A 13269-nucleotide genomic window follows, 5' to 3' on the forward strand; every position below is an offset into this window, starting at 1 on the left:
AATGGCAGGTGCAAAGGTCCTGAGGTAGAAGTGTGCCTAGAAGGTTTGGGGGACCCCAAGGAAGCCAGGGAGGCTGGAATGGAGGGAGGAGGAAAGGGAGGAAGAGGAGAGAGGGTCAGAGAGATGATGGGGCAGACTGTGCAAGGCCTGGAAAGTTCTGAGCAGAGGAGAGGTGTGATCCCTCTGGCTGCCGTGTTGAGAAGAGTTTGCAGGGGGCAAGATGGAAGTGAGAGACCAGTTAGGAGGCTGTGGCATAAACCAGGTGAGAGCTGACAGAGCTTGGCGCATGGTGGGGTGATAGATGGGGTGATGGATGGGGTGATAGGTGGCCTGACAGACTCCCTAGACCCTAAAATAGATGGCACATGTGTTTTTCATCACATTTCTATCTTTAATTACAGAAGTGGGAAATGGTTACTGTAGAATATTTGCTAGATAGAGCAAATCCCAAAAGAAAATAACAGTCTTTCATAAATGGACCACCCAGTGTTACAGTTATTGAAAAAATCAGATTTTAATCGTTTTCTTTTATGTTACGTTTGAAAGTACTGCGTTAAAGCAGCTTAAACTGGCAGGAGCTGGCTCTCAGGTCACACGCTCAGTGGGGTTCTGACTCTGCTCTTTAAGATGCAGTAGAGCATTTGGCTATCGCGCTGTGCGTGGGATGGGGACTAGAAGACTGAGGGGATGAAGTCCTTGCTTCAGGGGGCGTGCGGAGAAGGATGGGGCAGGTGAGTGGGGAAAGGCACCCCCACATCATAACCAAAGTCAAGTTTGTAAACAGAGAGGAACGGGATTGCAGGGAGCCGCCTGTGAGCCGCATGAGGTCAGGAACTGTTCAGAGGCGTATTCTTTCCTGTGTTCCTGATAGGTGATTTAGTGCCTGGCACACAGTAGGTGCCTAATACCAGTATTTGTTGAGTGAATATAGGAGTTAGTAAATGGATAAAGCACATCTTTTTAGAAAGATCAAGAAGGGCTACCTGAATCAGAGGAAGCCGTTTTGTTTTTCTTAAAGCTTTCCCAAATGCTCTTGCGTGTATGCTTGGCATCCATTCGTTCATTCCTTCAGAAGTCATTTATTGAGGGTCTTCTATGTACCAGGTGACTAGGACAGGAGAGGTCCCTGTCTTCATGGAGCTTACATTCCAATGAGAGGTAGCCAAACTATAAGAAGTCAAACAAAGACATTTCAGATATTGGTAAATTCTTCAGTGAAGCTGATAACTTAGTGTGATGGACGGTGACTGGCATGGTGGGAGGCAGGGGCTACTGAGATGGGACAGTCCAGGGAAGCTGCTCGGAGGTGGTGATGGTTTGAACTGAAACCTGAATGATGAGAAGGAGTGCTTCCTCCCAGATCTTCTCCAGATGTGGGAGAAGAATGACCCGGGCCGAGAAAGCAGCTGGTGTGAAAGCTTCCCGTGAGAAATCTGTGTGGTGCGTGCATGTGGTCAGCTTGAGGACCGAAAGATCAGGGTGGCTGGAACATGGTGATTACGGAGGGGGCAAAGCCGTGGTGCTCTCCGGCAAGGAGGGCACAGACGATAAACCACGTCTGGAAGGCTGCCGCGTGTGCAGCGCTGGTCGAGTAGGGTGGTCCGGTGGAGTCAGTAAGGACTTGAGTGCAGGTCGAGGTGGGAAAGACAGGGCAGGGCTCCACAGCGCTGATCGATGTTGGGGCGGGGGTGGGTGGGGTCCAGCGTGATGCTGGGCTTTAAGCTTGGGGGACTGGAGGGTGGCGTGGTTCACCACAATGGGGGCGTCAGGAGGAGGGAGGCAGGAAGGGAGCGAGAGTGGGGAAGCTCTCACGGGGAAGTGAGTCTGTGGATCGTCATTATTCAATTATTGGACCCGCATCAGCGTGGTGGGAAGACGAGGAAGCAGACAGCCCGGGGGAGGTGCTGCCGGCGGGGGCGCAGCGCGTGTGGGTGAGCTGGGGGGGAGCCTGGCTGGCATCCGGGCTGGGGGACGCCCGTGTGGGCACACGCGCTGGGTGATGTCGTGAGCGGCACGTGGGAGGCTTTTGTGGCTCAAGCACTCGAGAACCTTCTCCCTCTTCTTCCTCTTGTAGCCCGAGTTCCACGTCATGGGATTCTCTGTCACTGGGAGGGTCTTGAATGGACCCGAAGGAGAAGGTGTTCCGGAAGCCATAGTCACTCTGAATAACCACATCAAAGGTGGGCAGACGCGTTGGCCCCGGGGCTGTTTGCCAGTGCTAGTTTTGACCACAGAGAGAAATGGAAAGGAGGCAACATCTTGACTCTGTGAAGCTTTGCCAGCTTTTGGTCTCACGTGTTCTTGTGTAGATGGAGGGATACGCAGTTGTTTTGGGCTCATCTTTCGTTGGTGTGTTTCGTTTTACAGTCAAAACGAAGGCTGACGGCTCATTCCGTCTGGAGAACATAACAACGGGGACGTACACCATCCATGCTCAGAAGGAGCACCTCTACTTTGAAACGGTGACCATCAAAATCGCACCTAACACCCCTCAGCTGGCTGACATCATTGCAACAGGGTAAGGCTGCTGTGTTGGGTTCTGAAAGTGCCAGTGCATATGTTGGCAGCCAGCGGAGAACAAAATGCCCCTCGATCTGACTGTGTGTTTCTGCCAAGTATCCACATCCAGTCTCAGACACCTGTTGAGAAATTCAGGCTGGCTTCTTTAGAAAGATGAGTGGTAAATCTTATAAACTAATAAAAATTAGTGCTAAATCTTATAAATTCTATCTTGGATGCTCAAGGAAAATTATCTTGCTTCAAATTTAAAACGGGTTTAAATTAGAAAAAGATCTTTTGTGTCTGACTTCACATCAGTAGGGCCTTGGCCTCATTCTTGAAGACTTTGGGACATAGTGTAGGTGGTTGAGAAAGTTGGTCATAAGATGCTTCAGGTCATTGTCATAGTTCTTCCTGCTTTGTTGTACTGACTGTGGGTGTGTGAGGGGACAGCCTGTGTTGAGTTTGTGTGGCTTCATCATGCGTTGATATCCTGTGGTGCAGATAACCCAGGCCTTGGAGTCAGATCTGGGATCTTTCTCTCTGTAGCATGGGGATGCTGCCATCCTGGAGGCAGCAGTAGGTGCTCACTAAGCAGTCACTTAAAAGGAGAGGGGCAGCGTCTACTTGGAGACAGGCAGCATGTGCAACAGTGTGTGTGGAGGGGAGCACGGAGCTTGGTGTTGTGGGAGCAGAAAGTGCTGGGCCAGCAAAGGAGAGTGACGAGGCCGGAGGGGGCAGATCTCAGGGCCTCTTCATACCTCACTGGAAGATGGGGGCTTTCTCCCCTAGGGGTCAAGGGGCCACTGAACGGTTTTGAGCATGGAGGTGACATGGTTAGATTTTGTTTTCAGTGAGGCACTCTGGTGGCGTAGAGGACAGTGGCTGGAGGTGGCAGTGTGGTGGCATGGAGGACAATGGCCTTGAATGTGACAAGACTAGGGTACAGGAGGCCTGAAAACAGAGTTGCTGAGGGCTTGCCTTGTGGGGAAATCAAGGACAGATTGGAAAAATATTTAGGGGTTTCCAGTTTGAGAAGCAGGGTGGTGGTGCCGCCGGCTGTGGGCAGGAAGAGGAGCCACTTAGGTGCTGAGGGGTCAGTTTGGGCCATGGGGGTCGTAGGACCACTAGGTGGAGCTCTCTAACAGACGCTTGGATGGATTGTAAATCCTGAAGATTTGGCCACAGGTGGCAGCCAGAACCTTGACTGTGTAAGAGTGGGTAGAATTGAAGATCGGTAGACCAAAGCTGGCATGCCGCTGTTTGAGGGGTGGCCACGGCAGAGCCTGGGGCGGTGGGTTTTAGGTATAAGGTGGTGCTCGACGGTCGGGGAGGTCCAGGAGCTGAGCCCTGAACACACAGTCCGTTGGCTTGGTCACTGAGAGGCCCTGGTGACCGTTTTCAGTAGATAGGTGGGGTCATCAAGGTCATGGCTTCGGTGGCGAGTGGGAGATGAGGAGGCACATCACTGCTGGGACCTGGTACCCTGTCCCTGTTGTGATGGGGCTTCAGAATATAATTCTTGGATTTAAGCTCTGCTCCTTCCCTTCCTAACATTTTTGAGCAACTCCTCTGGGTAAGGCAGTGTGGTAAATGCTCAGTGTAGAACAGTGAACCAAACTAACATTGCAAAGACAGGACTGTCATCTTACTGGAGAGACAGACGTAAGCCGAGTAGACTTGTGCTTGTAAATTATAGAAGGTGTGTAGGGAAGAGACGGAGTGCTCTGAGAGGACCTAATTTATATTGGGAGCTGTGGAAGCCCTCTCTGGGTCACTGAGACCTTTGGGAGGACTAAAGGTTAGCCAAGTGAAGAACTTCCCAGGCAGAGGGAACAGCATGTCACAAGGCCTGGAGGGAGAGAGAGGAGCTCTGGGGAGGACAGCCAGCGTGGCTGGAGACGTTGGTGAGGTTGGGGAGCTATGTGACCTTGTGGCCGTGTCGTGGAGATGGGCTTTTTTCCACAAATGCAGGGGGAAACCATTGAAGAGTTTTTAGCAAGGGAGCGATGTGGGTCATGGCATTTTAGAAAGTTTTTTCTTTTTGTTTTCGCTGGCTGCTATGTGGAGAATGGCTCGGAGGGAAGCCAGAGTGTAAGTGGAGGGACCAGATAGGAGGCTGTGACGGTTGTCTGGAGGAGATATGGTGGTGGCTGGGACCAGAGTGCTGACGGGAGGGAGCAAGGAATAGATGGCTTTGATAGACAGTCGGGAGAGAGAATCAACCGGCGTTGTGTTGTTGGAGTCCCAGTTTTCTTAATTGAGCAGCTGGCTAGATGGAGGAGGTACTATTCACAGAGGCGAGAAATATGTTTATATTTCTGTTTATTTTCTTCCTTAAAGTTGAATATTTTGGTCAGGAAGAAAAATAACATTTGTTGAACATCTTTGGAAAAATTTATCATTTTCCTTTTGGGCCAGCATAGCACATTTGCCTTTTAATTCATTGATATTTCTTACTTAAAAAAAAATTTCCCAATTTTTTTGAAAAATAAACTCTTTAACTTCTGTCCAAATCACTATGAGAATATAGTTATTTTACAATGCACCATAATTACCATTTCTACCCATAAATGTAGTAAGCCCTGATGAAAGAATGTATTGAGGCAAATCAGTTGTTTAGGGCTTCAGTATAACAAAACACCCTCCTACCAGCTTTTCAGTTTACTTTTTTAAACTAAACCAATACACATCTGCGATTTGGGGTAAGTGGACACTTTTCTTTAATTGGGAATATGAGCCAAAACATCTTATGGTTAAAATGTTTATTTTTTATTTATTTTTTTATAATTTTATTTATTTATTTCCCACCCCCAAAGCCCCAGTAGATAGTTGTATGTCATAGTTGCACATCCTTCTAGTTGCTGTATGTGGGACGCGGCCTCAGCATGGCCGGACAAGCGGTGCATGGGTGCACGCCCGGGATCCGAACCCGGGCCACCAGCAGCGGAGCGCGCGCACTTAACCGCTAAGCCACAGGCCCGCCCTAGTTAAAATGTTTAAAACTTAGGCAGAGAGGGCCGGCTCCGTGGCTTAGCGGTTAAGTGCGCGCGCTCTGATGCTGGCGGCCCGGGTTCGGATCCCGGGGGCGCCCCGAGGCACCGCTTCTCCGTCCAACGCGAGGCCGAGTCCCACGTACAGCAACTAGAAGGATGTGAACCTATGACATGCAACTATCTACTGGGGCTTTGGGGGGAAAAAAACTGAATAAATAAAAATCTTTAAAACTTAGGCAGAGAGGTTCAACTTGGGACAAATAAGGTGACGTTCCCCCGACATGTACACAAATGAGGCAAATCTGAAAGGTCCTTAAGAGTAGTCCATCAGTATTCCATTCCTGTTCTTTGACTCTGAAAGCGCAGAGTAGGGGAGCGTCAGGACCAAAACAACATGCTTTTAATCTACATCAGGGGCTTGCGCACTCTTCTGTGAACGGCCAGAGAATAAAGATTGTGGGCTTCATGGGCCATATGGTCTCTGTGACGAAACCCACTACAGACAATTTGTAAATGGATGGGTGTGGCTTGTCCAAGTTAAAACTTTATATATGGACACCGAAATTTGAATTTCATATACTTTTTATGTGTCACAAAATTTTCTTCTTCGTTTGATTTTTTTTTTCTTTTAACCCTTTGAAAGTGTGAAAACCGTCCTTAGTTCCTGGTCTGTACAAAAACAGGTGGCCAGGGGGCCCTGACCCCTGCTCCAGACTGTGAGCTCCTGTGGCGGGCTAGTCTCTTCCCACTAAAGAAACAACTACATTCCGTTTCTCCTAGGTTTCACATGTGCAGTATTCCCCCACTTTGTGGTTCCTGCTGCTGTTTGTTCGCGGCCGAGTGGGTGTTCCAGCATTTAGTATACCTGTAATTATCCAATGTCGAATCCAACATTTTTTATTGTCTTTCTGTCAAAAGTAACAGCTGAATTTTTATCTAAAATGATTCTTTAAGATTAGAAAATACAACCTTTAGTCAGCTGAAGAAACAGTTGTGGCCTCCAGCCGTGGTACCTTATGACACTTGAACACGTCAGCTGACGAGAAAATGAAGACTGTCGCTCTCCGGAGGATGGTCTCAGTGGGTCTTGATCAGAGAGTAGATGCCCCTTTCCTGTGCTTCTCGAAGTGAGCTCTGCACCACTGTGCCCAGTGCTCGTTTAGAGACTCCAGTCTGGGTCATTATCGTAATAGGGCTTTTCAATTAGAAGTTGCTTTTGAGGCTCATAGCTGCGAAGGAGTTCAATTTTAGCTTTGCATTTTTTTTTACCTAATTATCTTTTCTGTTCAAGGCTCTCAGATTGCTTTTATGCAAGCATTATATATAATCACAGGCGAGGCAGGCATCTTTGAGCACCTCGCCTTGTTTTATGGCCTGGGGAATGTCAGAGTGTCTTAGGTGGCTTACAGCTCTTGCTTTTAAGGACTGGTCCACATTCTCAGTCTGAGGCTGCTCCACTGTCAATGATCCAATTACCTGAAACGTTTTTATCATCTACAGATTTTCTGAAAAGTGCTTCCGCAGTGGGGGATTGCTAGGTGTTACCCAGAACACACGGCCCAGCCTTGGGCCCCCCTCTGCCTTTTCCCTTATACAGCAAGAGGTCCAATCTTCCTTCTGAAGGTTGCTTTTTAAAACTGGAGTCATTTGGGCTGTGTTCCTGTTTCTTCATTCAGACCGGACTAGTCTCAAGGACGAGGGCTGGGAGAGGGGTGCGAAGTTTGGGTTGATAAGCGCATTTCCTGTTATAATTGAGTTCTCATGCTGGAATGAACGGTCCCCTTTTCACAGGTTCAGCGTCTGTGGCCAGATATCAATCATTCGCTTCCCTGACGCTGTCAAGCAGATGAGTAAATACAAAGTTGTCCTGTCGTCTCAAGACAAGGACAAGTCTTTGGTCACCGTGGAGACTGATGCTCATGGATCATTTTGTTTTAAAGCAAAACCAGGGACCTACAAAGTCCAGGTATGATGTTTTGTTTATGATACTTAAAAAAGAGCAGTGATTTTTGAAAGGGTTATTATGAGCCAGAATGGGGTTGGAAAAGGAGCATTTCCATTCCTAACTTTTTATTTTGAAGTCTTTCCATTCCCCCATGTCACAGTTAGGAGAATGGACAGGCAACCAGTTTAAAAAGGATGCCACATGGGCCGGCCCCGTGGCTTAGCGGTTAAGTGCGCGCGCTCCGCTGCTGGTGGCCCGGGTTCAGATCCCGGGTGCGCACCGACACACCGCTTCTCTGGCCATGCTGAGGCCGCGTCCCACATACAGCAACTAGAAGGATGTGTGGCTATGACATACAACTATCTCCGGTGGCTTTGGGGGGAAAAAATAAATAAAATCTTCTTAAAAAAAAAAAAAAATTAAAAATGATGCCACAGACCTCTCTCTTTTCCAGGCCTGATGTTTGTTAGGGGTTAGTATCAGGCTGCCAGTCATGCCTCCACCTTCTCAGGCTTCTGGCTGCTGTAGAATATTCATGAGTCCCAGAGGAGATGGAAGTGAACTCTTTATTAATGGCAGCTCGCTGACTTCCACAGCGCATGGGTTCTGGACCTCGAGGCCAGAATGGAGCTTCCCTTGTCCCGCCTCCCCCTGAATTGAAGACGGCCGGGCAGGCACCATCTGCTGTCTCGTTCCAGGCAGGCAGAGACGCTGGGGAGATCCTGGCCCGTGGTCTCAGCACCAGGGTGAAGGCCTGAGTGCAGGTGGGGCCGGTGGGCAAGAGAGAAGACAGAACCAGAGGTCAGCCCACTGTGCCTTTCAGTTCAGTGGCCCTGCACGGCCAGACCGCATCTCCATGGCTCTCAGGCCCCCACCCATCCATCAGCTGCTGCTGCCTGAGGAGGAGCAAGTGAGGGGAGAGGACAGGACCGGAAGCTTCCTCCAAGACTCGCTCTCCTCCAGGGCCAGTGGGATCCCTCCATCCGTGAGGAGATGGGTGGGAGGACAGCATTCTCCCTGCTTCCACCGAACAGTGTGATGCATGGGTCGACAGCTCCTTTACTAGACAGCCAGCTTCTTGCAAAGGTGGCCATGTTGACAAGCCTTTGGAAGGCCTTTTGGAAGTGTGGTTGGGACTTTTCCCAGGAAGGGCGGTTCCGCAATGTAATCTTGACGGGATGCGAAAGGCAACCACCGCCCCCTTCCGCACCCCTGTTGTTAGCCTGAGAAAGGCACGCAGAAGAGGAAGAAGAAAATGGCCTAATACCCTGACTGGTCATCCACATAGCATCGACAAGTTTGGAGCCTACGCCAGGAGTGACCTCTGACCAGGGGAAGGTTCTGGGGTCTAGGTGATTTCCGCCCAGTGTGCAGGCAGTTGATGACCGCTGGCGCCTCTGTGGACAGTTATGAAGATACGCTTTTGTTCACACGGTGGTCCTGCTGGAGGCCAGTTTCTTATGTCTGATTAGAAATGTGTTTTCTCCACACAGGCTATTAGCAGATTTGTTGTGATTATAAAACTAGGCCTAGAGGTGAACCTTTCAGAATCCATTTAGCCTCGGGCCCAGGAGGACGCGCGGTGCCCCAGAAGCCAGGGAACAGCAGCCCCGATGCAGCCGCTAACCCGCTCCCACGTGTCCGTCCCGCAGGTGGTGGTTCCCGAGGCGGAGACCAGAGCGGGGCTGACACTGAAACCCCAGACGTTTCCTCTCGAGGTCACTGACAGGCCGGTGTTGGACGTGGCCTTTGTGCAGTTCTTGGCGTCAGTCTCTGGGAAAGTCTCTTGTTTGGGTAAGATGTCCGTTGAGAGCAAGAACAGATCGTGTCAGAGCAGTAGGTCGGGAGAGGGGGGTTTTGGTGAGCTTTTGACGCAAGCAGAAACTGCTCCTGGGAGTGGTGTTGGGAGTCTGTACTGTGCGCAGTTCTTTCTGAATAACTGCCCTAGCAAGTCACCAGAAATGTTGCTCTTGGAGTGTTTCTGCTTTGCCTCCCAAAAGAACACATGGGTTTCTTTTTCCCCCTGACTCTGAAAGGAAGATGGACTTAGGCCCAGGTTTTAATCGCAGCTCTGTCACTGACCAGGTCTGAGACTGTAAGCATTTACTTGCCTAGCCTCAGTTTTTCTTCTGTAAAATGGGAATACTGCCACTTTCAGAGGGTTTTAATGAAGCTTAAATGTGGTTGTGTCAAGAGGCAGTGTGGCACAGATGTTAAGAATATAGACTCTGGAACCAGACTACATGGGCTTGAACCCTCGCTGTGTGACCTGGGGCAAGTTACTAACCTCTCTGAGCTTTGAGTTCCTCATCTGTAATATGGAGATGATAACAGTACCTGCCTCACAGGGTTGTTGTGAGGATCAGATGAGTTAGTGTATGTATGGCCCTTAGAAGTACATGGAACACAACAAAAGCCAAATAAATCTTTGCTATTATTAGTAATATGATGATGATAAAGGGCCCAGTTCTATGCCTGGTATAAAGTGGGCACTCAGTAAACTTTCGTCACCTTCCTCTCTTTTTCTCTGGCTCTTGTTGGTGCTCCATAAATTTCTCCCCCCTTTTCAGTAACCGATGGGGCCGCTGTCGTCATCAGTGGCTTCGTTGTTGGGTGCTGATGACTTGCATGGAGGTGACTTCTTAGAGTGCGTAGACGCACATTCGCTTTGAAGGAACCCTTCTGGCACAGCCCTTCAGCAGCTGAGGGGTGGCACGCGGCACGCAGAGGGTGAGGGTTTGAGCGGGTGCTGTGGTTCATGAGGGCAGAGACATGCGGCCCTCCCGTCTTTTCTCTGCAGACACGTGTGGCGATCTGCTGGTGACCCTGCAGTCCCTGAGCCGCCAGGGCGAGAAGCGGAGCCTCCAGCTCTCGGGCAAGGTCAACTCGATGACTTTCACGTTTGACAACGTGCTCCCCGGAAAATACAAAAGTGAGAGCCAAAGGCAGCATCTCGCGGCCTCACACTCTTCCTCTCTTTCTAAACCTGCTAAACCCAGCTCTCAAACTGTGTCCCAGCTGTCTGCCTTCGCTTGTTGAGCTCTTCTTAGCCCCTTGACCTTGAACGTGCATTATTTATGTAGCATCGGGCGATAATGCAGGGTTGAGGCTCTGTGAGCCACTGCCCACACACTCTCCTTTTTTGGGAGGGTGCCCTCATTCAGGCCATTTTATTGCTGAATGCTGGAAAAGAGAGAGTGAAATAGTTACACTGCTGTGTTCACCCACTTACCAGCCCTGTGACCGTGGCAGGTGACTCGATCTCCCTGAGACTCAGTTTCCCCTTCTAAAATAGGAAGAATAGAACCTGTCTGCAGAACGTAAGACTAATGAAATACAGTTTCTAAAGCCCCTTGCACAGTGCCTGGGGAGCAGTGGGTGCTTGCAAACCTTGGTTTTACTTTCCCTGCCTTTCTCGAGAAGCCACCCGTCGCCTGTATTTCTGCTCTTTCAGAAGCTCACCTTGAGGCTGCTGGCAGTGAATAGCTTATAAAGTAGACTGCTTTTTCTGGGGAATTATATTTTCTGTTACATCAGGTGTTGGCAAACTCTGTGGCCTGAGGGCAGCTGCCTGTTTTTATAAATGAAGTTTTATTTGAACACAGCCAGGCCCCTTGGCTTATGTGTTGTCCATGGCTGCTTGTGAGGTGCAAAGGCAGTGTAGAGTAGTTAAGAGTGTAAGGCCTGCAAAGGTGAAAATATTTTCTCTCTGGCCCATTACACAAAAAGTTTGCTGACCCCTGAATATCTTACTTGTAGCCTGATTTATAGGCCCAATTAGATTTCTTTCTTGATGATTTTAGTGGCCACTGGTTTCAGTTTTTCTTTAGCGGTGACTTGTTCCAAGCATTGCTAGCTGTATTTGTGTGTGTGTGTGTATGTGTATGCACATACACATTTTTAAAGATTAATTCACTGTAATTTTTTTCTGGTGGTATTCGGGGAGGTGCGTGCTGTGTGCTCATGCGCTCTTTGTGTCGTGTGCTTTTCCAGTAAGCATCACGCACGAAGACTGGTGCTGGAGGAACAAGAGTCTGGAGGTGGAAGTTCTGGAAGATGATGTGTCCGCGGTTGAGTTTAGGCAGACGGGCTATATGCTGCGATGTTCCCTCTCTCATGCCATCACTCTGGTATGTGTGACTCGTACGGATTCTCTCATTTGGAAGGACGCTTGCCCTTTTGGAAAGCAAGGACTAGCATGCCAAGAATGTCATAACCAGAGTCAAGTCAGATTCCCTTTTCTGCCCCTCAACTCACCTACCTATTATGGAAGGCATCATCAGGAAGCATGTAAAATCCCTTCATGGAAAGATGCCTTTATTTGGGAGATTCCTTGTCCGGGCACCACGTGCACTTCTAACGTTGGTGATTTGGGAAAGCCACTGATGTAGTGCAGAGCACGTGGATTTTGTTGCCTTGGGCAAGTTCATTTAATGTTTCCAAGCCTCAGTTTTCTCCTCTAAAATTGGGATCATAATATCTACTTCTCAGGGTCCTAGTGAGGTTTAAGTAAAGCTCGTACATATTTAGAATTTCCTTGGCGTATACCGCTATAATTTATGAACAGATGTGGCTGAGTCAATTTCTCCAGCATATTTATTCCGGTGCAGAGGACAGGGCTGTTAGGGTCTTATTCTCTTGTTGAGGAGTCTCCGTGGCCTGATAGGCAGTGTACCAAATGGATTTCAGGAAAGGGGACACCTCAGTAGACCTGTATAGGTCCATTCATGAATTTCGTATAATTTTTTACTTCAAGCAAAGGTAAATGTCATTGTCAGGTCCCAGTGGAGAAACCGAGGCAAATGGCAGTTAAGTGACTGCTTGTGAGAGACACTGGAGAAATTGAGACTGGTGTTTCCAGTGCCAATCGACTTCCTAACTACAAAGCCTCAATGAACAGCTTTGTTCCGGGAGGTGGTTTTATTAATATCCAGTTGAGAATAAGTGATTGACATTTAACCTTTCCAGTGGATTTCTGTTTCCCTTAGAATAAGATCCACATTCCTTAACGATGGCCAGCAAGGCCCTTCCTTACTCCCACCCTACCTCCCTCCACTCTCCGCCTCGCTCCCTGGGCCCGGCACACAGGCCTTCTGCAGTCCCACACCACGCTCGTTCCCTCCTCTGGGCCTTTGCACATGCTCTTCCTTCAGCCTGGAATGCTGCACCTTCTCCAGAAATGTGGACAGTGGGTTTTTTCTCATCATTTAGGCTGCAGCCTAATGTTGCCTCCTCCGAGAGGCCTGCCCTGCGACCAGCAAGCTGCAGAATCCTCCGTGATGGCCACTCTGTATCCTGCCTGCCTGTTTATTTCCTCACGGCTCTGTTACGCACTAGTTGAAATCTATTCATTTCTTTGTTGACCACGTTGATTTTCTGTCTTCCCATTTTAGAGTGTAAGCCCCCTGAGCACAGGAGCCGTGTCAGCAGCCAAGGCCCAGCCTTGGGTCTGTCATGTAGCAGGAGCTCAATAAATATTAGTTGATTGAATGGAAAAGAGCACGTTTTTGTTGGAAGTTTCTGAAGGTTTTTAATTTTCCTGTGGCACCCAACTGCTCAAATGATTAATGGGCAAAACAGATGACTGGTTCAGAAACAGAAATATTATTCATCATCTGTGTCTCCGTCTCCTCTAGTAAGTCATTGTATTGGTTTTGGTCCCTCAGGAATTTTATCAGGATGGAAATGGACCTGAGAATGTGGGAATTTATAACCTCTCCAAAGGAGTCAACCGATTCTGCCTGTCCAAGCCTGGTGAGTCTGGAAGGATTGATGTGCTACGAGTTAGGGAAATGGAAAGGCACCAGAGGATGGTTTGAAAGGCCTTTT

General features: G+C 49.0%; 1 protein-coding gene across 2 annotated transcripts in view; it reads left to right on the forward strand.

The window, feature by feature from the left end:
* Window positions 1-13269, forward strand: part of LOC101394357 (BOS complex subunit NOMO1) — a 52835-nt gene that overhangs the window by 15288 nt on the left and 24278 nt on the right. For both annotated transcript variants that reach the window (XM_004441836.3, XM_087417019.1), the window contains exons 10-16: window positions 2075-2180; window positions 2368-2518; window positions 7287-7461; window positions 9093-9234; window positions 10241-10372; window positions 11434-11570; window positions 13107-13194. In XM_004441836.3, coding sequence (XP_004441893.2) covers window positions 2075-2180; window positions 2368-2518; window positions 7287-7461; window positions 9093-9234; window positions 10241-10372; window positions 11434-11570; window positions 13107-13194 — 931 coding nt within the window. The remainder of the gene's footprint in view (window positions 1-2074; window positions 2181-2367; window positions 2519-7286; window positions 7462-9092; window positions 9235-10240; window positions 10373-11433; window positions 11571-13106; window positions 13195-13269) is intronic.

The sequence above is a fragment of the Ceratotherium simum genome, chromosome 26 (assembly GCF_057802395.1).
Source record: "Ceratotherium simum simum isolate JZ-2026a chromosome 26, ASM5780239v1, whole genome shotgun sequence".
Lineage (NCBI taxonomy): Eukaryota > Metazoa > Chordata > Mammalia > Perissodactyla > Rhinocerotidae > Ceratotherium > Ceratotherium simum.